Source organism: Perognathus longimembris, chromosome 19 (genome assembly GCF_023159225.1).
Source record: "Perognathus longimembris pacificus isolate PPM17 chromosome 19, ASM2315922v1, whole genome shotgun sequence".
NCBI classification, from domain to species: domain Eukaryota; kingdom Metazoa; phylum Chordata; class Mammalia; order Rodentia; family Heteromyidae; genus Perognathus; species Perognathus longimembris.
This window is the reverse complement of record NC_063179.1, coordinates 5,220,685-5,232,392: the sequence shown is the minus strand read 5'-3', so window position 1 is coordinate 5,232,392 and position 11,708 is coordinate 5,220,685. Positions and strand designations below refer to the sequence as shown.

Below are 11,708 nucleotides of genomic sequence, written 5' to 3'. Positions count from 1 at the left end.
GGAGCCATCTCCTGGTTGCCACTGGAGACAGCCTCCAATGTCTTCCAAAGGAGCAGACTGCTCTTGAAGTCACAAGACCCAAGTCTCCAATTCTCCCGTTCGGCCCTCTATTTCCAGCTCTCCTTCAACTAAAGGATATTAAGCAGGTATTTTTTTTTAAGACCTACATGTATTCCTCTGTTTTTATAGTTATAGCAAACTACTTGAACCGGGGTCGCATGAGAGGAAGGCCATCTGCTCACCGTGACACAGGGAGCGTGTGCAGGTCCCGCTGGCTTTCCCAGCTCCTTGCGCTCGGGAGAACGGCCCTCCGTGAAGCTCTGCCTCGTGCAGGAAGTTCCAATACCTAAGCCCTTCCGGGACAAACAGCCGCTACCGGGACCGCAGCACCACACCTTGCAAGTGCCCGGATGTTTTGTTTTTATTTCAGTGTGCAAGGTGCATCGGGTATGGCCAATGACCTTCACTGGGAACATCTTCTACCCGGTTGCCCGCTGCCTGCCCCCTCTTTGCGGGGAAGCAGGGCCCCTAAGGACCCCACTGGGGGCCTCCCAGAGGCAGGGGTTCATCTCTGGCCTCCTCCTGGAGGAGTTGGACAGTTGGTGTGGTCAACCTAGCTTGTATAGGGTTCGTGAATTCAACCACCGGGGCTTTCCCGAAAGGCAATGATAATCTTCTCAAAAGCTCAGCTTCCCGTAGATATTTTAACAAGACATGACTGCCAGGGATTAAGAACCACGTGGATGAGTCAACCTGAAGTCAGCCCGAGAAGAAACAGTTCTCTTTCATGAGGTGAAGCCCTTTGTCTCTGCGGAAGACTCTAGAATTAGGAACCAGGTTTATAAAGAACAAGCCAACCTACTTCCAAGTTCTCAGAAAAAAAATACTCTCAAATGCATTCTGTGATCCTGCCATTCGGAAGCGTTTTTAGCAAAGGAGACAAGCGAAAGAGCCAGTTATTCCTGGGGCTTTGCAGACATTCCCGTGCTTCCGGGGAGCAGCAGAGCCCCCCAGGTCCCACCCTGCAATCCTCAAATAGGTCCTTTCCCACAAGGATTGAATTCCCAACCGGGGGGGGGGCGGGGGGGGAGGTGGTCCAAGAAGGGAGGGAGGCCGGCAAAGGGCTAGATGCACCACATTCCACTTCCACGAAGAGAAGATCACACTTGCAGTTCAAGTGGTTTATGACAACGTGTATTTGGTGCCAAGGGTTTCCAAAAGCACAATTTCGACATTAAAATGTGTTCTTCTCTGTAGTGATGGTCCACATCTTCAGAGATTTCAAAGTTTTCTAAAGTTTCCTCTTTGGAACGAAGAAATCAGAAAGTCCTACCATGCCATTCTTTCTAGCTTCTCTGCGTGGGGAGCAGGTGGAGACAGGATTAGTCGTTTCTCGCAGCCCACCCTGACAATCCCAAAGGTTCCCTTCCAAGCCTCTCACCCCTGACTCCAACCTCCCAAAGGCAAACATCCTGTTTCTTTACGATAGTGTGTGTGTGTGTGTGTGTGTGAGAGAGAGAGAGAGGGTGCCGGGATTTGAACTCAGGGACTTGTACTCTTGCTTGGCCTTTTCTGCTCAGGGCTGGTGCCTTATCGCTTGAGCCACCGCTCCACTCCTAGCTTTTCGGTGGTTAACTGGAGATAAGAGTCTCATGGACTCCTTTGTCTGGTGGGGGGGGGGCTGGCTTTGAACTGCACTCCTCGGACCTCAGCCTCCGGAGCAGCTAGGATTACAGGGGTGAGACGCGGGTGCCTGGCTAGAGCCGCATTTCTATTCGGCCTCTGAACTTTGGAACATCGGAGGGAGGCGTGAGGACCAAAGTTGCCAAGGACGCGTGACACCGGGACCCTCGTGGTGACCCGAAGGGGCTCCCCTACCTAGCCTTCCAGGAGTTCTAGACACTGCCCCGGGAGAGCCGGGGCCGGTCCTCCTGGCCGCCCGGTCCAGCCTGCCTCTCGCTGGCCCTCGAGGCAGAGGGGAGCCAGGACAGCGGCGCCGGCACTCCAGTCACCACCGGGGTGCCAGGCCGGGTGGGGGGGGGGGGGCTGCGCGTGCTCTCGGATCCAAGCAGGAAGCACATGAGTGCATGGGCGCATGTGTGGAGGAGCCGCAGGGTGGGTGTGTACACGGACTGCTAAATCGCACTTACGCTGAGGGATGCACCCCTGCCTTAAGCGGCTTAATTATCAAGCTGGGGGGGGGGAGGCAGGGAGGGCCTGGCAGGCGGGGCTCTCATTGGCCTGCCGTGCTGTCCGTCACCGGCCTGGCCCCGTGGCTTTTCCTTGGGGGCGGGCTCCTGCGGGCACCTCCTCGCCTGGCTGGCCCCTAGCTTCCATCTCCTGGCCGCTGTCCCCGCTGTGCCGAGGGCCGCCCCCCCCCCACCCGCCCTCCCTCAGGGATAATCTTGATGGGTCACCGGGGAAGCCCAGAATCCCTGAAGGCCTGCGCCGGCCCAAACACAGGGCAGGCCAGGGGAGGCGTGGGGGGGGGGGGGTCCCTCCCGCTCCCCAGGCCGCTAACCGCCCCCCCCCCCCCGCACTGCTGAGAGCCACCCTGGGCGTCAGAGGGAGGCAGGGGCAGGGGGAGCCCCGCCAGGGCCATACTTACACATTGCTCTTTAGATTACTAAGGTAGGACTCCGTCTCGGCGGGAAGGATATTGGGGTCCAACCCAGCCAGGTAGCGGTAGATGTAGGCAAAAGTCTCGAACGGGATCCGAGCGGGGCCCCCCTCGGGGTCCTGGGTGAGGATCTCGCAGAGGTGCTTCATGGCGGAGTTCAGCGACTGGAGACAAGGGGGGGGGGCATGGTCACGGGGGGGGGGGCAGAAACGCTCAAGCTGGCGTGTGCCGGAGCACACGCGTGGATCACTTCCGTGACCTAAAAGAGGAGCCGGAGCCGGTGGCCCACGCCTGTAATCCTAGCTACTCTGAGGATTGGGGTTCAAAGCCAGCCCAGGCAGAACAGTCCCCGAGAGACTCTCATCTCCAGTGAATCACCCCGGAACTGGAAGTGACGCCGTGGCTCAAGTGGTGGAGCGCCGGCCTTGAGCACAAAGAGGCTCAGGGACGGCGCCCAGGCCCTGAGTTCAAGCCCCACACCCCCCGAAGAGGAATGTCACCGTCCAGAATCCAGATGTGAATTCGCACTGGACGCATGACCACGACGAGGGCAAGCGGCCGCGTCGTCCAGGAGGAGCTCCCTTTGCCCTGTGCTCCTGGGGACAGACTCTGGGGTGTCGCGCGTGCTGGGCAGAACCGTGCGGCCCTGCCAGCCGCAGAGTCGCCCCCAGGGGCGCTCTGGGGAGCGGGGGGGGGACTTCACCACCCCCCGAGGAGGGCAGGGCTGACGGAGCGGAAGGCGCCCGTCCCACGGCCCCGCGTGCCGTCCCCGGCGGTCCCGGGGGAGCCCCGGGCGTCCACCCGCCCCTGCGGCCTGTGCCCCCCCCCCGCGGGGCTGCCCTCCTGCCTGGCTGGCCAGCACCCCGCCCGTCACTCCGCCTGCAGCCGGCAGCCCGACTTGTCCCCGCAAGTCCAGTGGCAGAGCTCCGGGATGGCGCCCGCGCCTCAAGTTCAAGCCCAGGACCGATTTAGGAAAGAAAAATAGATGCCGCTCCCTTTCTCCTTTCCTCCCCCACCGCAAGCCGGGCGGGGGCTCTGAACGCGTGCCCCACCCCAGTCTGCGTTGCGGTGATGCAGGCCAGTGCGGGGGGGGGGGGGGGGGAAGGGGGGAGGACGTGTCTGGTTAGGGCGCGGAGGCTCCGGCCGGTCGGTAACCCCAACCACTTGGAAGATCAGAATCCCAGGTTGGGGGTCGGCACCCACAAAATCGTAGCCCGCATCTCAGCCCAGGGGCTGGGCCCGCGGCCCGCACCCCCATCCCGGCGACAGGTGACAGGCAGGGGAGGGGGGCCGGCCCCACGGGTGCGTGCCCACCGCGTGGGCCTCGGGGTGGGAATAGGGATGGAAGCTGGGCACACAGCCTGGCCCCGTGGAACCTTCCGGAAGCAGGGGCCGGGCCTGGGCTAACGTGGAAGGTGGGGGCTGCCAGGCTTGTTGATGGCTGGAAGTGGGGTGGGAGGAGGGGCAGCCAAGGTCCCCCCCCCCGGGGGGGCTGTCGTGCTGAGGGGGACGGGTGTCCCGGGGCTGGATGTCTCCCTCGCCGGGCTCCTGGGCCCAGGCTGGGCACCGGGACGCCGCGCTCGGGGGAGCAGCGCCACCTGGAGGTGGCACGTTTGGTGGCATCCCTGTGTGTGTGTGGGGGGGCGGTTCTTAGAGCCGTCAGGGATGGGGCATGGACGGCCAGGGAGATGGGGACGGACAGCACACGGCCACCCCCTCACCCCCGCCCACAGCCGCGGGCCAGCCGTCGGGGCGGCCGGGGACACAGGCGGGCCCGCTGCCCCCTTCCAGAACCGTCAGCGGCTGCTCAGGGGGTGTCCGCCCCCCCCCCCGCCCCCCTGGAAACCCGCTTCCCACGCGGTGGGGTTGGGGGGGGATCACAGGCGGGCCGGCCATGCTCTGCTGTGCGTCACGCTGCACGGGGCCAGGCGCTCAGTAACGGAGCACAGAAGACGCCCTCCCGCCCCGTGCCCACCGCCCACCTGCCCCGTGCCCTCCCGCCCCGTGCCCACCGCCCACCTGCCCCGTGCCCACCTGCCCCGTGCCCACCTGCCCCGTGCCCACTGCCCACCTGCCCCGTGCCCACCGCCCACCTGCCCCGTGCCCACCTGCCCCGTGCCCACCTGCCCCGTGCCCACCGCCCTCCTGCCCCGTGCCCACCGCCCTCCTGCCCCGTGCCCACCTGCCCCGTGCCCCGTGCCCTCCTGCCCCGTGCCCACCTGCCCCGTGCCCACCGCCCACCTGCCCCGTGCCCCGTGCCCTCCTGCCCCGTGCCCACCTGCCCCGTGCCCACTGCCCACCTGCCCCGTGCCCACCGCCCACCTGCCCCGTGCCCACCTGCCCCGTGCCCTCCTGCCCCATGCCCACTGCCCACCTGCCCCGTGCCCACCGCCCACCTGCCCCGTGCCCCATGCCCTCCTGCCCCGTGCCCACCGCCCACCTGCCCCGTGCCCACCGCCCACCTGCCCCGTGCCCACCTGCCCCGTGCCCCGTGCCCTCCTGCCCCATGCCCACTGCCCACCTGCCCCGTGCCCACCTGCCCCGTGCCCACCTGCCCCGTGCCCACCACCCACCTGCCCCGTGGTCACTGTATGAGCCATTTCTTAGGCTGATAGATTTGCTAAAAATAATAATAATGGAGTGGTGCTCCTTGCTGCCCCCCGGGGCCGCTCGCAGGGACCCCCATATCGAGAGTCATGGGTGGCTCTGCAAAGGTGGACGCGGCCCGGGGGCGGGGGAGGGGGGGGGCGTCTCTCCAGCAGCCCAGGCTCCGCAGACACGACGGCACCACTCCACCTGTGCCAGCCGGCTGAGCCCCCCCCCCCCGCCCCACCGCACGTCAGGGAGGGGCTGGCCGCACCCCCAACATGCAGATTTAGAACCTGAGGAGCACCCCGTCTCACGCCAGGTCGCTGCCGGCTGCGTGGCGATGGCAGCCGCTGTATTTCCCACGTGCGACATTGTGACTCACACGGAGAATAAGGTGTCTCCTCCAGACACAGGGGACAAAGTGGTCAGCTTATAAAATGATGTCAAGAGCCAGCGGCTCCCGCCTGTAATCCTAGCGACTTGGGAGGCTGATAGGTGAGTTCAAAGCCAGCAGGAGCAGGACACTCTGTGAGACTTTCATCTTTAACCAACCACTAAGAAGTCAGAAATGAAGCTGGGGCTCAAGCAGCAGAGTGCTAAAAAGCTAAGGAGAGTGCTCAAGCCCTGAGTTCAAGCCCCAGGACTGGAACACACACACACACACACACACACACACACACACACACACACACACACACACTTAATTTTATTATTTTTTCCAGATCTGGGGCGCAGGACTCAGGGCCTGAGCACTGCCCCTGGCTTCTTTTTTTGCTCAAGGCCAGCACTCTGCCACTTGAGCCACAGCGCCACCCTAGCCTTTTCTGTTTATGTGGTGCTGGAGAATCGAACCCAGGGCTTCTTGCATGCTAGGCAAGCGCTCTACTGCTAAGCCACATTCCCAGCCCCATACGTTAAAAGAAATTCTTTCCTAAAGCCTATATTCAAGTCAAATAATATCTATGCGCTCCCTCTGCAGCTAGTGCCTTTCTAACTGAGGCAGGTATTCATAGATCACTTTAAAAAGAACTAGAGGCCTGAAAAAACCCGTCATCCCACCCCCATGCATGCAAAGGGCTTTGTGTTCTGGTGGCATCCTGGGGCTTGAACTCAGGGCTGTCCTTGAGCTTTTTTTTTGCTCAAGGCTAGCACAGCTCCACTTCTAGTTTGGTTGTGGTTTTTTTGTTTTGTTTTATCTGGTCCTGGGTTTGAACTCCGGCCTGGGCTCCGTCCCTGAGCCTCTCTGCGCTCGAAGCTAGAGCTCCGTCGCTCGAGCCACGGCGCCACGCCCGGCTTTTTCTCAGTGGTTTATTAGAGATAAGAGTCGCGTGGGCTTCCCCGCGTGGGCTTCCCTGCCAGGGCTGGCTTCCGGCCGCCACCCTCACACCTTACCTTCCTGAGTGGCAAGGGTTCCGGGGTGAGCACCTGCTCCCAGGTCAGGGACGGGGTTTTCACTGCTAAGGTAACGAGCGGGCGCCTTTCCTTTTGCTACTGAAAGGCACACTGCTCCCGAGCGAGGCGTGCAGTGGGCGGGGTGAGGAGGGGCGGCGGGGTACGTACCCCACCCAGGGTGCTGCAGCCCAGCGCTAAGAACTTCCTCCACTCTATCCTGTCGACGCAGGGGTCCAGGAGCAGGAGCGCCCGGAATTTCTCCACCGGCAGGCACAGATTTTTCCACTTCTTCTCAAGGTCATCTAATTCCACGTATTGCCTGTGGCCACACTGTTCAGAAACACAGAGAGGCGCAGTCTAAAATCTCCACGGGAGAGTAGAACACACACACCCAGGGAGTGTCCCGGGCAGTGGAGGGCCAGGGCCGCCCCAGGGGAGGATGGGAAACACAGCTCTGGGTACACCGGGGCCGCCCCGGGGAGGATGGGAAAGACAGCATGGGGGGGGGGGGGCGAGACACACTAGCTAGATGTCAGTAAAAAGTGGAAAGGAGCCCGGCACCTGTGGCTCATGCCCAGAATCCTAACCACCCAGGAGGCTGAGATCTGAGGACTGCGGTTTGAAGCTAACCCGAGGAGCAAAGCCTGTGAACAGAGGCTTTTCTCCAATTAGCCACCAAAAGCTCAGAAGTGGAGTTGTGGCTCAAGTGGCAGAGCACCTAAGTCTAAAAACTTAGGGACAGCGCCCAGGCCCCCGAGTTCAAGCCCAGAATCAGAAAAATGTTTTTGTTTTTGTTTTTAAAAAGGTGGGGGGAGCAAATACAGAACGGTGGTATGAGCACGTGCAAGGAGTGTGCGGGCTGCTACTTTAAGGGGTCTTCTGTAGAGACTCCCCACATCTCGGCTTGCCGGAGCTGAGAAGGCACTGCGGGTGCGGGGTCTTCAGAACTCCGCGCGCACGCCTGGAAGGCAGCGCGGTTCTCCAACATGCACGTCGGAGCCAAGCACTTTCAAAGTCAGCATCACACCAGCGGTGCCCATTTTAGCACCATGACCTCATCACCACAAACAGCCCAAACTCCTTCCACTACGAGCTTTCTATTAACTCGCGTCTTAAATGTGGAGGGCAGACCTCTCTCCCCTCTCCTGGCTCTCCAGCTTGACTTTACCACTTGAACTCGCTAGGCAACCACTCTACCACTTGAGTCACCATGACTGGCTTTATTTTCCAAATAGAGCATTCATTCATTCATTCATTCATTCTATTTATTTTGCCAGTCCTGGGGCATGAACTCAGGGCCTGAGCACTGTCCCTGGCTTCTCTTTGCTCAAAGCCAGCACTCTACCACTTGAGCCATAGCACCACTTCTGGCTTTTTTTTTATATACGTGGTGCTGAGGAATCGAACCCAGGGCTTCATGTATATGAGGCAAGCACTCTACCACTAGGCCATATTCCCGCCCCGGGTATTTATTTATGCCTGGGCTGGCCTGGCCAGTGATCCCCCTGTTTGCACTTCCCATGCTGTTGGAATAACGGGCACACATTCCCATGCCCAGCTTTTTATTTTTATTTGTTTATTTACTTTGTGCTGGTCCTGGGGCTTGAACTCAGGGCCTAGGCACTGTCCCTAAGCTTTTGTATTCGAAGCTAGCGCTCTACCACTTGAGCCACAGTGCCACTTCCAGCCTTTCAATGGCTAATTGGAGTTAAGAGTCCCACACGTTTTGCTACCTGGGCTGGGTTCAAATCACAATCTTCAGGTCTCAGCCTCCTGTGTAGCTAAGAAAGACAGGCGTGGGACAATGGTGCCAGGCTATACCTAGGTGTTTTTTGTTGTTGCTGAATAAAATGGAGTCTTGGGGCTAGAAATGTGGCTTAGTGGCAGAGTGCTTGCCTTGCATGCATGAAGCCCTTGCTCTGATACCTCAGTACCACATACACAGCAAAGGCTAGAAGTGGCGCTGTGGCTCAAGTGGCAGAGTGCTAGCCTTGAGCAAATGAAGCTCAGGCACTGAGTTCAAGCCCCAGGACTGGCAAAAAGAGAAAGGAAGGAAGGAAGGAAGGAAGGAAGGAAGGAAGGAAGGAAGGAAGGAAGGAAGGAAGGAAGGAAGGAGTCTCACAACTTGTTTGTCCAATATGTCCTTGAACGGAGATGGTTCTCATCTGACTCTGGAGTAGCTGGCATTATAGACATGGGTCAGCATGCCCAGATTAGCACTGTCTTAGTTTTTCTTTTGGTTTGTCCTGGGGCTTGAACTCAGGGTCTGAGCACTGTCCCCAAGGCTCTCTGTGCTCAAGGCTAGCACTCTGCCACTTGAGCCACAGCACCGTTTCTGGCTTTTTCTGTGTGTGTGGTAGAGGAATCGAACCCAGGGCTTCATGCGTGCTAGGCAAGCTCTCTACCACTAGGCTGCATTCCCAGCCCTTAGTTTTGAGTTTAAAAGAAATCATGTTCCACTTTTCTGAAACCAACCCATGAAGAGCTCTTTCGGGTTCTTTCCACTAGAGAAAGTCACGGTGTGTATACACTCCTCCACTGAAGAGCCAGGCCGGGTGGAGGACGCAGGGGGCCTGGGCTCGCTAGCCCATCAGCCCCGAAACAGACGTAGCCACTTCCTACCTGCTTGTGCAAGACTTTCAGGAGCCCCTGGGTCAGGCCCGAGTCTGTTTTCTGGGTGGCCATGGGCATTTCGATTCTGTCCTTTACCGGAAGAGGATCTCCTCTGGACAGAGCTGAGAAATAGCTGAAAAGAAGAGAGGTCCTGAAGTCCTTCAGGATGTAAGAAACATCCCGAGTTCAGGCAGCGTCTAAGACGGCCCTGGCCACGCCATGACGGAGAGGCTTCTGACGGCACTGGTCCTGGCGCTCACCTGCTCCAGAAGCGGCGCCTCGAACCCGCACTGTTCTTACCGGGCGCGGAATGGTGGTCGGCGAGGGGTGAGATTTGGGTCTGTCATGTCCTGAATCTAAGGTCAGGCTCCATGGCCCACTTCTGCCAGCACCCTCTCCCCCCCCCCCGCCCCCCGCCGCTTTCTGAGGTGCACCTGCGCAGGAACGCAGGCTCCCGAGGCTCACCCAGCGTCCACTGTGGGAGCCCGTGGCTGAGGCCCCGCCGTTTCTGCTTTGATGTCAGTGCCACGTAGGCTGATGGCAAGAGAAGCCATGGAAAGAGTGCAGGGCACCAAGTCAAGCGGGGAGACCCACACGGGCCTCAGGGCAGGGGGGAGGGCGCGAGACTGTGTGCCAGGGAGGGTCTTCTGAGAAAGTCGCTGTCACAGAGGGGCAGCCCAGCTCGGGAAAGGATGGCAGGGCAGGCGGCAAGGGACACAGGCGCGCGCGCGTTTAAAAGGTCGGATCATTAGAAACCTCCTAAAAATGCAGCGCAGATGGACACGTCCATCTGGTCCACTTGCTCCCCTAAGCCCTGAAATCCAGATCTTCTCTCATGCTTGAACGACAACGTCCGCTCCATGTTGCGGCTTCGCTAAAGATCAGAGGGAAAGCCGAGCGGAGTCAGCCACGAGTCAGGCGAGTGCAGGCCTGAAGGCCTGAGGGCCAGGCCCAGGGAGGCTGCATCGCTTGACCTTGGGGTTTGTTTTGTGTCCTGTGTGCGTGTGCCGGGACTGGGGCTTACCATGTTCTCACTCAGCTTCTTCACCCAACGCTGGCACTCTTACCACTTGAGCTTTTTGCTTCGTTTTTTTTCCCCCCTATTTATTGTCAAAGTGACGTACAGAGAGGTTACAGTTTCATACGTTAGGCCTTGGGTACACTTCTTGTACTGTGTGTTACCTCCTCCCTCATTCCCCCCTCCTGCTTCCAGTTTTTTGCTGGCTAATTGGAGATAAGTGTGTCTTCCCAGGCTGGCTTTGAACCATGATCCTCAGATGTCAGCCTCCTGGAGTAGCTAGGATTACAGGCGTGAGCCCACTGGCGCCTGGTTCTAAATTCTTAAATTGTTCTTAAGACAATTCAGTGGCGTGGAACACTCCTAGAATTCTTGATCAAAGCCTTTTGGAATAACTTTCTCTCAAGCCTCATCAACTAGGATTACATGCTCACAAATGGGTTACATCTTTGATTTTTTTTTCCGTACTGTGCACATTAACTTTTACAAGTCCTTACTATGTGTGCGCCAGTGTGTGTGCGCGCGCGCGCGTGCACGCGTGCTGATCCCGGGGCTGGAACTTGGGGCCTGGGTGCTGTCCCTTGGCTGTTTTGCTCAGGGCTGGCGCCGCACCCCGCGCTCCACTTGCAGCTTCTGGCCCTTTGGGCTGTGAATTGGGTATGAGAGAGTCACCGGCTTTCCTGCCGGGGCTGGCTTTGAACCACAATCGTGGTCGGATCGCGTCCATCCGGAGCACCTAGGACGACAGGCGGGAGCCACCACCGGGTGGCAATCCTGTGCCCACGTGGTAACAAGGTTGGGGGGGGGGAGGCGCGCGTCACGCAAGCGGGTGGGAACCCCAACCATCACACTTCTTTACCTTCTTTTTCTTCTTCTTTTTGCAGAAGGCAAACAGTGGGTGAACAGGTTGCCCTCCCCGTTGTTTGGTTAAATAAGCGCCCCCCCGCCCCCATACCCAGAACCTGATTCCCAGAGCCCGTGAATGGTGCCCCTGGGGGCTCTCGGGGCCCGGGCCGCCCCCCCCCCCGCCCCGGGCGCGCCCCGCCTACCCCGCGGACCACTGCAGCACGTCGGCGGGCTGCGTGCGGATGGCGGCCTTGGTGAACTGCTTCAGGATGTCCGGCAGCTCGGGCGGAATGTGGATCTGCTGCGCGCAGAACATGGTGTCGGGGAGCGGCATGGCTCTCCGCGGGCCGGGACGGGCCGGGACGGGCCGGGACGGGACGGGGAGGGCGGCGGGACTCAGCGGTTCCTCCTCCAACCGCCCCTGCAGCCAGCGGCGACTCCGCTCGCCCCTCACGGCTCGCGCGGGCCTGTGGCGGCGCTGGGGTTGGCGTCGCGGTCTCCAGGCAACCGAGGCGCCTGCGCGCGGGCGTCCGCGGCGCCATGGTGACGTCACGGTCACCCGGCAACCGGGGCCCCGCCCCTGGGCCCGCGCAGGCGCCCACGGGAACGACCCTCCATCCCTGCTCCGGA

The 11,708-nt window shown here is 60.3% G+C and overlaps 1 protein-coding gene across 1 annotated transcript; it reads right to left on the bottom strand.

The window, feature by feature from the left end:
• Positions 1 to 1,172: 1,172 nt before the first annotated feature.
• Positions 1,173 to 11,412, bottom strand: Ropn1l (rhophilin associated tail protein 1 like). Its single transcript, XM_048368386.1, has 5 exons — positions 11,282 to 11,412; positions 9,224 to 9,347; positions 6,770 to 6,931; positions 2,609 to 2,784; positions 1,173 to 1,355 (listed from the first exon to the last, which is right to left on the bottom strand). The coding sequence occupies exons 1-5, from the start codon at positions 11,410 to 11,412 to the stop codon at positions 1,292 to 1,294; spliced, it is 657 nt and encodes a 218-aa protein (XP_048224343.1). The 3' UTR covers positions 1,173 to 1,291.
• Between the last annotated feature and the right edge of the window lie 296 nt (positions 11,413 to 11,708).

Bases quoted from the DNA above. Each gene is read 5' to 3' on its own strand.
- Ropn1l (XM_048368386.1), bottom strand. From the start codon at position 11,412: ATGCCGCTCCCCGACACCATGTTCTGCGCGCAGCAGATCCACATTCCG. The intron at 6,932-9,223 runs GTAGGAAGTGGC...GTTTCTGAACAG, and splicing joins TGAAAGTCTTGCACAAGCAG to TGTGGCCACAGGCAATACGT. The intron at 2,785-6,769 runs GTACGTACCCCG...CCTTGTCTCCAG, and splicing joins GCTGCAGCACCCTGGGTGGG to TCGCTGAACTCCGCCATGAA.